General features: G+C 45.8%; 6 protein-coding genes across 6 annotated transcripts; 3 read left to right on the plus strand and 3 right to left on the minus strand.

Moving 5' to 3' along the window:
- Positions 1-79: 79 nt before the first annotated feature.
- Positions 80-2335, plus strand: TrAFT101_005789 (uncharacterized protein). Its single transcript, XM_024906709.2, has 3 exons — positions 80-663; positions 864-1809; positions 1877-2335. Exons 1-3 carry the CDS (start codon positions 189-191, stop codon positions 2067-2069), a joined length of 1614 nt encoding a protein of 537 aa, XP_024760293.1. The 5' UTR covers positions 80-188; the 3' UTR covers positions 2070-2335.
- Positions 2336-2505: 170 nt separating this feature from the next.
- On the minus strand, positions 2506-3531 carry TrAFT101_005790 (uncharacterized protein; the record flags this gene model as incomplete). The annotated part of the gene is made up of 3 exons (XM_024910621.2): positions 2506-2785; positions 2950-3273; positions 3410-3531. 3 exons carry the CDS (start codon positions 3529-3531, stop codon positions 2506-2508), a joined length of 726 nt encoding a protein of 241 aa, XP_024760294.1.
- Positions 3532-3879: 348 nt separating this feature from the next.
- TrAFT101_005791 (uncharacterized protein) lies at positions 3880-4708 on the plus strand. The gene is made up of 3 exons (XM_024902533.2): positions 3880-4061; positions 4136-4276; positions 4354-4708. The coding sequence occupies exons 1-3, from the start codon at positions 3969-3971 to the stop codon at positions 4426-4428; spliced, it is 309 nt and encodes a 102-aa protein (XP_024760295.1). The 5' UTR covers positions 3880-3968; the 3' UTR covers positions 4429-4708.
- Positions 4709-4726: 18 nt separating this feature from the next.
- On the minus strand, positions 4727-5115 carry TrAFT101_005792 (uncharacterized protein; the record flags this gene model as incomplete). The annotated part of the gene is made up of 2 exons (XM_024900251.2): positions 4727-4816; positions 4900-5115. 2 exons carry the CDS (start codon positions 5113-5115, stop codon positions 4727-4729), a joined length of 306 nt encoding a protein of 101 aa, XP_024760296.2.
- Positions 5116-5618: 503 nt separating this feature from the next.
- Positions 5619-8481, minus strand: TrAFT101_005793 (uncharacterized protein; the record flags this gene model as incomplete). Its single annotated transcript, XM_024910622.2, has 6 exons — positions 5619-5625; positions 5905-7213; positions 7275-7752; positions 7823-8035; positions 8094-8398; positions 8454-8481. 6 exons carry the CDS (start codon positions 8479-8481, stop codon positions 5619-5621), a joined length of 2340 nt encoding a protein of 779 aa, XP_024760297.2.
- Positions 8482-11290: 2809 nt separating this feature from the next.
- TrAFT101_005794 (uncharacterized protein) lies at positions 11291-11738 on the plus strand (the record flags this gene model as incomplete). Its single annotated transcript, XM_024898682.2, has 2 exons — positions 11291-11456; positions 11542-11738. 2 exons carry the CDS (start codon positions 11291-11293, stop codon positions 11736-11738), a joined length of 363 nt encoding a protein of 120 aa, XP_024760298.2.
- Positions 11739-12887: the final 1149 nt, after the last annotated feature.

The following is a 12887-nucleotide window of genomic DNA, read 5'->3' on the forward strand; positions in this document are numbered from 1 at the left end:
GAAAGCATAAGTAGAAAAAATTCAGACGGTCCGCTTTAAATTTTTTTTTTCTTCTTCTTTCCTACGGGAAGAAGCGCCGTATCAACTCCAAACAGTCGATCAAGTTATCCTGATTTGATTGATCCTTCGTCTTCAACCTCGCTCTTTGTCTGTCATCTTTTCTTATTTCAAAAATTTCATCTGAAAAAATGGCCGCCATCAACGGTTCTGCCAAGATCCTCGACCACACCACTGCTCTGCAGGTGCTGGAAGAGTACAAGACTCGTGATGGCCTCGACAGACAGGAGCTCATGGACACGGCCAAGCACGGTGGCCTGACCTACAATGACTTCCTTATTCTCCCTGGCTACATTGGCTTCCCTGCGTCAGAGGTGACCCTCGACTCTGCCATCACCAAGCGCATCACACTCAAGACTCCCTTCGTCTCTTCGCCCATGGACACAGTCACTGAGCACGAGATGGCCATCCACATGGCTCTCCAGGGTGGTCTGGGTGTTATCCACCACAACTGCTCTCCTGATGCTCAGGCCGACATGGTCCGCAAGGTCAAGCGTTACGAGAACGGTTTCATTCTTGACCCCGTTGTCATTACCCGCGACACCACAGTTGGCGAGGCTATCGCTCTCAAGGAGAAATGGGGCTTCGGTGGTTTCCCAGTTACAGGTAAGAAAATTTTTCACACATTCACCCAATCACTTCATCTACTGCATTACGTGATTATAAACCTTTTTAAATTATAACTTTCGTTCCACCAAAAGACCTTTGTCCTGAGGACCACCTATACTATGACCTGCACATGTTATCTGCCCATTAATATGCAACTGAAGCAAATTGGCGACTTGGTTACTAATTCAGGCATGCAGAGGACGGAAAGATCGGCTCAAAGCTCCTCGGTATTGTCACCAATCGAGACATCCAGTTCGAAGATGACCACAGCGCACCTGTCTCCAAGGTCATGGTCAACGATCTCATCACTGCTCCCAATGGCGTTACCCTGACCGAGGCGAACAAAATCCTGTCCCAGTCCAAGAAGGGCAAGCTCCCCATTGTCGACAAGGACTTTAACCTGGTTGCCATGATTTCTCGCTCTGACCTGACCAAGAACCAGCACTTCCCGCTGGCTTCTAAGCTTCCCCACAGCAAGCAGCTTCTCTGCGCTGCTGCCATTGGCACCCGGCCTGAGGATAAGATCCGTCTGCAGAAGCTTGTCGAGGCTGGTCTTGACGTTGTTATCCTTGATAGCTCCCAAGGTAACAGCATGTATCAGGTGGAGATGATCAAGTGGACCAAGGCTCAATTCCCTGATCTGGATGTCATTGGTGGAAACGTCGTCACCCGAGAGCAGGCCGCCAGCCTCATCGCTGCCGGTGTTGATGGTCTCCGAATTGGTATGGGAAGTGGCTCTGCTTGCATCACTCAGGAGGTCATGGCTGTTGGCCGACCCCAGGCAGCTGCTGTTCACGCAGTCAGCAGCTTCGCTGCCCGCTTTGGCGTTCCTTGCATCGCTGATGGCGGTATCCAAAACGTTGGTCACATTGCCAAGGGCCTTGCTCTTGGTGCTTCCACCATCATGATGGGTGGCCTTTTGGCTGGTACCACTGAGTCCCCCGGTACTTCTTTCGTTTCGCGCGAAGGCAAGCTGGTCAAGGCCTACCGTGGTATGGGTTCCATTGATGCTATGCAGGACAAGAAGGCTGGTGGTGGCGGCAAGGACAGCCAGAAGAGCAACGCCGGTACTGCTCGTTACTTCTCTGAAGGCGACAGTGTCTTGGTTGCTCAGGGTGTCGCTGGTGCCGTGGCTCACCGAGGGTAAGTCAAAGACGATAAACGCTCACTCTATAAGAAGGTGCATTTTTAAGGCTAACATATTTTCTAGATCGATTTCCAAATTCGTTCCTTACCTTGCTGCTGGTCTCAAGCACTCTATGCAGGACTGTGGTATGCGCAGTCTCAAGGAGCTGCACGAGTGTGCCGCCAGCGGCGTCTTGCGATTTGAGCTTCGCACTGCCAGCGCTCAGTTGGAGGGTAACGTGAACATGGAGTCATATGAGAAGAAGCTTTATGCATAAATGCGATGATTTGATGAGAAGAATTCTGGATAGGTGTTTTTATACAAAAGGAGAGGGCGGGGAAAAAAAAGGAAAGGGCTGAATCTGATTTCTGGAGTTTGGGTCTAGGCTACTTGTGGTCAGAAGCTTGAAAGATATCGAGTAAACAAAAGACCTCCCATCAAGGTTTAAGAGGCAGGCATGGCGTTTTTCATGACATGAATGATGATTTTATAATTTTAATAAAGAGCGGCTGTCCTCTCGGGGCATGCCAAAATTCTGCGAGACTTTGATTTGCGAGCCATGCTGTGAAATTTTTTTTCTTGCTATATGTGGGTGCTCTGCGAAGCCTTGTATTGAGACTGCACCTCTAGACGGCATTAATTTGCCTCTTGCTTGTATTGAGACCATACATATAGTCTGAATTCATCGCTCAACATGTCTAGTCTAAAACATTCTAATTCCCATCCTCCCGTTCCAACTCCCCATCCACAAGCCCCTCCGAACCGCCACGTGCCGTCTCACGACTCAGAATCACATAATCAGGGCGCACAACTTTGCCGCCTCTTAGCACGCGATCCCTAGGAGAAAAATCATCTTTGGTGAAGCCAATCCTTTCGTAAAACCGAAGGCCGTTGGGGTTGCTGATGAAGCATGTAAGCATAACCTTTTTGGTGGAAGGGATGTTTTCTGCGATGGTGATGAGGAAGTTCATGAGGTGCTTGCCGAGACCGGAGCTAATCAGGTGGAAGATGAAATAGTTAGCTTTTCATGTTACTATTACTATCCAGGTTGTGACATGTCCTTTTATAGAAACAGTACACGCAAAACAATGCTGTTTAAAAAAAAAAAAAAAAAAAAAAAAAAAAAAAAAAAAAAAAAAAAAAGGTAAACGACTTACCCCTGTAGGTCAGGTAACAAATGCACCTCATAGCAGTACAGCACAGGCTCGTGATTCTCAAATGTAGGCATCAGTGATGTAAACCCTTGAACTGTGCCGCTTTCGTCTTTGACCAGGATATATCGCAAGTCCGGCGACTTCATCTCCTTCTTTTTCATGGCGGGATGCCATCCTACCGAGGCGCTCTTATAGTCCTCTCCGCTGGTAGACTCGATGATGTCGAAGCAAGCCTTGAAGTCGTCTTTGCTGAGACTATGCGGTGATAGAAGCTCAAGGGAGTAGCTCTGTTTTGTGAGGGGATGCGTCCATAATGTCCATCCTTGGCTACGAGAAATGGGATAATTTATCGAGTTAGAACATTTTGCTGAAAATCCTCATAGATAAAGGGGGTGGGGGGTTAATATAGAATAGAAGCTGCTGCTTCAACCATATACTTCGTAGGGCAATGTATTATCTGTACCTTGGCTTTAAATAATCCCTGATAAACTCTTCGTCTGTCTTATCGTTGGCCGTAGCAATTGGGCTCGTTTTTGAAGATTTTCTGGCCTTTCCTGCAACTTTAGCTGGTTGTTCTTCAGCCATTGTGTGGAAACTCTGCCTTTATTTAAACCGGAAGAGTATGTAGTATGAAGAGAGATGTGCCTTCAATACAGGGCCAGAGATCCTTTTTCCGACTATCTTATCTTAGCCACGAAAAGTTTCAAAGAGCACCAGTTGTAAAACGTCACAGAAGAATTAAATCAACAAAATTTCAGCCAAAGCAACAAATCCAGCTGCCGTCAAATCGTCTAGGCTTTGACCCATCTCAAAGCCCATAAAGGTCGGTGTACTTCGCCATCAAGAAGTCATCAACACCACTATCCGAGGTTTGGCCGGCTCAAGCCCTTTTGGCTTGCAACATATCGCCAACTTTTTCGACTTATTAATTCGCCAGAAAAAAAAGTCCATACTTCCTCTTCTTTTCCTTTTCCTTCCTTTTCTTGTACTATAATCCATCCTTGGTCCATGAATAATCCTTAATGATTCCCGGCATCCGCCTGCTGCATCTCAGCCGTGGCTATGCCACCAAACGGCCGGCCTCTCGGCTCAAGCCAACGATAAGTCTTGATCACGTATACCACCATATTTATAATGCATCCCAAGGTACGATTAAAGTAGAAAAAAAAACTGACTATTCAAAACTCAGTTTCTCCAACGATCAAGAGCTCTAGCACTATATCGGACCATTTGGCGAAGGACCGGACGCATTGCTGATCCTCAGACGAGAGCTGAGTCTCGCAAATATGCCCGCGATGAGTTTGAGCGGCATCGCAATGTCACAGATATTGTAAGTCAATCCGCTGGCAATCCAATTATTTGCACCAAGAATAAAGGCCCTGCTGACTCAGATCCTCCGCGGATAAGTCTCACATCAGATATCTTTTATCAACAGGCAAGACGGAATGGGAAAGTATGGAGAGGTATATCGGGGGTATGTAACACTACATGAAATGTACATTTATGACGGCAGTTCGGCCGTCTTTGTTCAAGGACGTATATAAAGGCTCTTCCAACGTCAAATCTCACAAAAATTCGCGTCTCTGTTTGGGGCCATCGCCATAATGTCGTCTATCAATTGGCATTTCGCTAGACCCTTTTTTCACTTTATTTTTGTCCGTCGCCCCGTTCGTCGTCACCGTTTATGCGCCAATATTGTACAAAGTTCCCAGCTGTTCCGGATGCCCATATGTCGCCGTCGTCGTCGTCAAAATAAAAAGAACAAAAGTTTGCAATTCGCTTAGCTCTGTCGCTGCTTGTGTCGAGGATTCGCCTTGCAGATGATGTACAGGTATCCGTTGTGTCGCTTTCCGGCCTTTCGTCGAACGACCTGCAGATTTGGTCATTAGCCCACGAACAAGTCCCCCACTGCATGTACCTAGAATTGAAGTTATAAATCCTATTCCAACCTACCTTGCAGTGCTCACACCTCTTCTTGACCGAGCTGTGAACCTTCATGCCCCTCGTCTGCTGCAGGGATCCTGCAATTGCGGGCTTGGACAGCCATCCCATCCAGGAGGAAATCGGGCTTGGTGATGTCGCAAAGCTGCTTGCCGTGAACGGCTTAATAGCCTGTGCAGAGCGTAATAGCCCTGTGGTTATTGAGAACGTGCGCAGTAGGGAAGCCATTGTCGCAAGGTTGGCAGTTCTTAGCTTGCTGGAGGATTAGACGTCGGGCCATTTTTTTGGTACAAGTTTGCGAACTCGCACTGCCGATTGGCTCGTCACGTGGTTTGCCATAATGAGAGCTTCTATATGAAAACTTCTCGCCCACGACGCTACATGTACACAACTATAGCAAGATAGAGGTTGAAAAGAAAAAGAGAGAAAAAGAAAGGAGAAAAAAAGTATACATTTAAATGCAAGAAATATAATGACATGCCTTTCTAACCACTTTCAGCTGCATAAATACAAGTGTCGCCGCTGCAAGTGTTGTGATGATGGTTACAAAAGCGACTATACTTTAGCCTATAAGTCACCTCATTAGGATGCCGCATTCTTGTCTTTTAAACCTCATTGTGAACTATTGCCACCTAGTGGCGTACTTGAAAATATCATACACATTTGTCATACAGATTTCTCGTACATAAAAGCCGCTCCTCGGCGTTTGTAAATGCCCAAAGCCCAAAGTCTCATGTCCTGTGGCTCCTTAGCCAGTTTAGCAAATTTTGGATCGGCAAATTGTGCAAATCCTCGTCTTGGGTGGAAAAGAAAAAAAAAAGACGAAGAATAAAAGATAGAGAAGCTCAAAGAGAAGTTCAAAAAGGAGCTTAGAGACGAACTGGGAAGAACCGAGAAGAACTGAAAGAAGAATTTAATCAAAGGAAAAGGAAAAGCGAGAAAGAGAACCCAGAAAAAGAAAGAGCGGGAAAGCCATTGAAAGAAGAGATGGCTGAAATAAGAGACGAGGCTGTTCACCATTTCCGTTTGACCATCCATTGCGCCGCCTTCAAAGCCGCCTTTTGGTCATAAAAGCACTTCTTTCCATCATCAGTTTTCTTCGGTTGAAGCTCATCTTGATGATCTGGCGCTCCACCATCCATTCGCGTAGAGCCAAATGCGGGAATCCTCTTTCTCTTGTTGCCTGTGCGGTACTGATTTCGAAGTTCGTGGATACCACGACGAAAGACATCCTCTCGAAGAGCTAGAACAACCACAGAATACCACCGTTGCATAGTCTCCGAGTCTTCGGCGACATCTTGAAGACTAGGCAGGCCAGCCAGCGAGTCAAACTGGATCTTATTGTCTCGCATCAATGGCTCGTAATAGGGAGATACCCGGAGCAATCCATCGACAACGAAGGTTAGGAACTGGGGCAATGGACGCTCTGTTTCCGTGGACTTAAGACGAATCAGTCCTGCTCCATCTTCAAAGAGCGGCGCGTCCTCATTGAAGGCCTCTCGATTCCAGTCAGGACATAGCTTGTCTATCAACCGTTTCTTCTGCATTTTCCAATGGTCGCATTCTTCGTCAAGATATAGCTGCAAGTGGCATCCGCCGCAAATTCGTCGGTGTCGTGGCAGACGATTCTTCGAACCAGCTGGGAAAAACTCTTCCAATGTTTCGTATCCACACGAGGAACAACAAAGTAGGGTTTTTGCCATCCGCTTCGTGTAATATTTCGGCCAGTCATCCGCCAAATTTTCATTCAAGGCCAGTCGGATGGGCTTAACGAGGTCATATATTGCTTGTAGCTTCAGATTGCTGCGGGCGGGGTCGTCTTTCTTCACCTCCAGATATCGATAAATAGCATCTAAGAAGCCGAAAATTCCCAACGGAGTGTTTGGAATCTTGGTCAAATACTTTATGAACGCGTGAGCTGGCGAAAAAAGCAGGCCGATGCCCATTGCCTTCGATTTCATGAGAGCCTTGAGAATGATGGCATAGATGCCTCGCTGGGCTATGTCCATCGGCAACGGGCTCCATGACACGCCGTACGTAGCTGCATTCTCGTACTCATATGGCATCCCCTGATTAAAATGCGGAAAGAAATCGAAGTCTTGAATCTCGGGCACATTATGGTCGCGCCGTTGAGTGTTGATCTCATGAAGGAGATCTAGGATGGGGATCACATCGCCGAAATGAATAAGAGGACAGTTATAAACGCCCACCATGACAACATGGGGTAGCCCTCGGAGAATTATTGCGAGCACCCGACGGTCAAGGAATGGCACGTCGTGCAAATGCAGCACTCGAATGTGCGCTCGAGCACTGAACAGTTCAAACACTGCCACATATGTTAGAATGAACCTTCCAAGCAGCTCAAGACGGTTATCCTTGGTACTTACTCAATTTTAGAAGGCTATCCATAGCCAACGTGTAAGGCATCACATGAGGTTTGTAGCTAGTCCCCTCAAGCTGATTAGCTGACCACATCTCATCGAGTGGCTTTAGTGAGCCCATGACATTTATGGCACGGTGATTTCCTTTCCACCACTCGATGGCTCCCTCGTCAGTTCGTGGGTCAATTTCCTCACATTCCGACGCCCAATAAGGTCCGGCGGCCCGCTGGCAAGTTTCTCTCCAGACTCTTGCCCATCTGAAGTAGACATGTTCCACCTCAATTGATCGGATTTTGTACATATCAGGATGACCCTCGAATTCTAGCCTTCGACGCTCATTGTTCCAATCCTCAGGATGGATCATGAGGGGATATTTCTTCTCAGCTTCTCGTATATCCCCAACGGTATATTTCGGAACCATGACGACCATAACAGATGACGGAGGATCGATAATATATTTTGCTGCTGTGAAGTCCCACCGTTTCTATTTGGTATACGTCAGACACGTTCGGAATCTTCCGTCAAGTTGGAAAGAGCGCACGACGTTGACTTACCACGTTGGAGCCTACTAGCCCGAAGACCTTGCCAGAAGCCTTGGATAGATTCATCGCGGATATGTGGCCATCTTTGAAGATTTCGTCCAAGATCATTGGTCCTGCGTGAGCATGCTGCAATACAGCTACAATACCCGATGTATTACCACCGTGTCCGACTGACTCCATTCCCTTGATGGCATTTTTGAATTTCCTAGTGTTGAACCAGGGGCCCTACGTGTGTCACTACTTGGTTGTCCCCTCAGGACTGCAGCATAAGTCAATTACTTACCTGAGTGAGAACAATACGGCGTTTATCGAGACCTTTGCCACGATCATTGTCACGAGCTTTGTCACGAGCTTTGCCATGCTCCTTGCTGCCATTCTTGTTGTTGCTCTTCTTGAATTTTTTTGAGCCGAGTCGAAGTTTTTGAGACTCATAGAAATCTTTCCGCGATTCTCGTTCAACCTGGCCGCTCAAATATGCTATGGCTTCTCTCTCAATCTCCTGAGGCGTCATTGGTGTGACACTCGGATGAAATCCAACCTCTTCAAGACGTTTTCTAGACTCTTGCATCCCATAATGCGAGATGGGGGCTGGGATGATTGTTAGTACAAACTTGATCTTATTTTAGCGTCTGCTTGTGCTTACTCGAAGAATCTTCGTCGTCTGAATCCATCGCGCAGGTTAGTTTTTTTGCGATTGTATATCAAAACCCAATTTCGTCAATATACACAATCAAGTTTTTTTAAACAACAGAGAACTTCTCTCAGTATTATGCCTGTATATCAATTCGTTAGCTGCCTGAGCCTTGAATATGACTACTATTGCTAATTATTCCTTTGCCAACGATCAAGGATGCATATGGGCAGAGAGACCGATGCCTGTGAGTGCTTTTGCAGGGAATCTAGCGATAGGCGAGATATAGAGAATGCATGTATGTTAAGCGTAGTAGCCAGATAAGTGCCAGCCCATTATTCCAACAGGAGAAGCAGCATCTGCAATATCTTCAGAGGATCAAAAATTGCTCAAGTGCAGAAATCATCTTTGAGCATCGCCGCACGCGGTAAGTGAAGTTCTTTGTGTATTGTATCGTTCTCCCTATTTCATCTCTTCATAGAAGAAGGGAGGAGGTTTGGTATCCTGATGGATACACAAAGAAATCAAATGGGTAGTGTGCAGCGTTTGGAAAGGACGAACGAAGCATGATGGCAGCAAAGGGGGAAATAGCCAAATAAAAAGCACGAGAGAATCGTTTCGTTGATTCTGGAGATAGAATGAAGCGATGATTGATGGGTTTGTGCGAATTTGTGCAGGATACAATGGAGATGGAAGCCAAGAGGGACCTACCAAGTAATGCGAGAAGAGCTGCCAAAGGAAAAGTCTCAGAGAACAAACAACAGTATCTGACAAAGGGATATCCTGACTCTACGACGTAGATCGGTATCTGATGCTTGTTGTTGGTGCCTGAGGGCAAGTGTGAGGTTATTCAAAGTCGATGTGTGTGGGGGGGTGGGAAAAAGCAACGGGGAGAGGAGGAGGAAAACTTTGGCCTGCATTCATATCGAATATTTTTTGGGCACGTGTAGGCCGCCACATGCACCTCAAGCTTCACAGCACGTCAACAAATGCCTAGTACGGTTTCCAGGAGCAACTGAAAGTGTTTCCCCCCTAAAGCTCCTAACTAAATTACATTATCAAGCTCCATCACCTAATCCTCAGCCCTTGGATCGTCCAGGCGAAGTATGTTCGATGCTATAGTGCAGAGTTGGATAGTTATTCATTGTGTATATTAGATTTTAGTAGTGCCATTTAATATCAGACCAGAGAGCCTTTCGTCATAATCTTGTAGACTTCTTCTCTGAATCTACCAGGAGCTTCTTTCAGGTGCAGCAGTAACAGAAGACGCACGCACCGAGCTGTGGGACCTGGTTGAAGTTCCTCCTTGGGCTCGTTTGCTTTGTTCTCTCAGGCTACATCATTGTTCATATGAACAGACCTGGGATTGGTATTCAGTCCAATCCACCGGCAACACTCCCTTGCGTTTGATTTCAGTGAGTTTGGTCTCTTCTTGGCATTCAAAGCTGTGAATTTTCCATCCAAACAAAACACGCACTCTACTTCTAATCATCCATCTCGTCAACTGCATTTCGAATATTTCGAGAAAGATTATCTCTCCCAACCACACAACTTTTGACTATCACTCGCCCCCGCCTTAGCAGAAGTATCCTGAGAGGCGATACAGAACAGCGATGCTATCAAACAGCCGTAGGTAGTTTTGGCCATTCCTCCTCTGATGCATGTTTATTGCTCATTAATTGATTTCCAAGTAACTCTGATCATTTCTTCTTCGAGTCGCCATACTTTTCAGTGTCCGCTTAGTTCTGTCTTTTCTCTAGAATATCGAAACGCGTCTACCGAACCAAACCACCATGCCGCAGCGTCAACATACAGAATAATGATATCCATAGCTCTGTTATCAACCGCTCTATCGTAACGGCAAATACGAAGGAATCAAAGCTCAACTTGGAACATCATTTCAGACGATACTTTCTCCCATCCAACACGAAGCCAATTCTTGCGATGTAGACGCCGGTGGCTACCCAACGCGTGCCAACGAACCGCTTGAGCATCTCGCTTAGCGGTGCATGACACCATTTCCCCGACTGTCCATACTTTTTAAAGTTGAAACTGTTGGAACTTACTTTTACTCTATCACAAGAATACCCCAGAGCCTAGATTGTATGCACGGAGAGAGATTCGGCCAAAGCAAGTCTTCATTCCCGTTTTCAAACCAATCATGAGATCTTTAAGAACTTTTCTGATATTGAAATTACTTAATTCTAGAAATGATAACGAAATTAGCTTCGAAAGAGTTGCGTTTCGTCGCGGAAAATCCAGCGCTATCACAAATTCATCTCAGGATCTAAAGAACCGTACAGAGCAACAGAAGCCAACATCCAAGAGACAATAGCCACTCAAAGACTCAAAATAACAAGCATCACAGTCTGATGTACATCTTTTACGAGTGTCTTCATGTGTACACATTATATCGTTGAAATAGCAGTATTGGGGAACAAGAGAGAATAGAGCCACGCCTGCTGTTTATGTCTCTATTCACCTTTTGACATTTAGAACATAGAAGTAGCGTCGCTCACTATCTCTAAATATTTGAGAAGAAGGTGCACTCGGAGCTTGCATTAATGGCAGTTGCATCTCAAGTCTTATCTTGCGAAGATAGACTCCTAAAATACAACAAACGCCAAATCCATTCATAGGGAGCAAGCAGAAGCAACAGTGAAGTGTCAGATAGAGCCGTCGGTAGTGTAAACTACTTCCGAAGAGTGTACTCGCAAACCATATGGATTCTAAGCCATACATTCAACGAGGCTCGAATTTCTTACATCTTGATATTGACCGGATGAGCAATCTGAGCCTTTAACCACTTCCTTGTTTCTTGTGAGTAGATACACCCCTAAGAGTACCAAATGCCATCAAATTGGTTAAACATTGGCAGGAAAGCCGTAAAGATAGTCACAAACCCTGCCTGCGCTATTTGTCCTGTATCTCTGACAATCAACTTAGTTCCTACCAATCAGCCAAAGGCGCTCCTAAACTTCGACTCAAGACAACTACTCCAAGGACGAACAGAGAGTGAGCCACAAAATCATGAAGAAGCAGAAATTTATAAAATGAACATTTGTGTTAATTCGCATATCGGCGTCAAAGTGGATAATAGGCAGAGTTGAGCATGAAGGCCAGGAAGAAGCCAAACAGATTCAAATAGGAAACTGGTGCGGAAGGTCGACGACGTCCATCAGCAGAGAATCCTCGCCGACCTTTTTAGAGAGAACAGACTACAAAGTGAGCCCTCTAAAAGCTTTACAAAGACAACCGTCGCTTTGCGGAGTTGTTAGATACGACACCGAAATTTAGTTTTGCCGGCTCTATACCGCACCAACAACGCACAATTAGTGTATCGGAAACGATGAATATCTACCAATTCAAGCTCTATCGGAATAGTTACGATACCGTTCCATACTCTGGTTGATGGTAACAAAGTTATAAGCATAGCCAAGCCTCACTTGGTTCTCATCTCCATCGTCAGCACTATTAGCACCAGAGCAAATCCAGAGAAAGATTCATGATAAGGCGTTTGTTGCCAGAAGAATATTATCGAAGCATATACGCAATTGCCATCGCAGCAATATTCCCAGAAGATATTCGAATGGCATAGCGGTAGTCATAGATCTCTATATCATAGGTTAATCTAACATCACGGTCCAAGTCTCATGCTCGAGGTTATTTCGCGAAATCAGATTGATTACACGCTCAAATAGCATAGACAATCTTTACGAGTACGTTCTCTTTTGTATATCACACTATCAATCCCGTGAACTTTGATGTTTTGTCCAATTCTTCTAACCGATGTCAGTTGCAGGGTATCCGAAAAAGGCAGACAAGAGCGCCAGAAAAAGACCCTACGTTAGCCGGCAAATAACCAAGAAGAACAATTAACCTCCCACAGTTCCAAAAAACCATTCCAGAAATTTCGATCACTGCAAATGTTACTCTACAAAGCAATCTCGCGTCTTCCTTTTCCCCCGCGCAATATCCGACATCGGGGGTTCATCCAGTTCAAAGCCATCTCCGAAATCGCGAAACAAGACCGAATATCTCCCCCCCAACGACCGTGATTCAGCAACTACTGAACGCTGAATGTGTTCAGAAAAGGCAAGAGAGAGGCATCGTGACTCGGAAAAAAAAAAAGAGAAGATCTTTCTCGGTGCAGATACCACTTTGCGTGCTTAGTCCCTACGAAAGCGTAATCGTGCTTCACGACTTTGAGTGGGCTAGCAGCCAGCTCTAAAGAGAGACGTCAATATGGAAATCCTTCAAGCCAAGACCCTAGCCAAGGCGAGAGAGAATGAAATAGAAATCTCCTCGGTAATAGGGTGTTTATTACATGCGCGCATTGCTACTGAGTTGATCAAGTTTTAAGCTAAATAAGATCACACGACTCGAATCTCGGTTCAGCTTGTAGCTGCGCGGATCCCGTATCGTTCTCGTCGCTGTTGGGGTTAC

This window comes from Trichoderma asperellum, chromosome 3 (assembly GCF_020647865.1).
Source record: "Trichoderma asperellum chromosome 3, complete sequence".
NCBI lineage: Eukaryota > Fungi > Ascomycota > Sordariomycetes > Hypocreales > Hypocreaceae > Trichoderma > Trichoderma asperellum.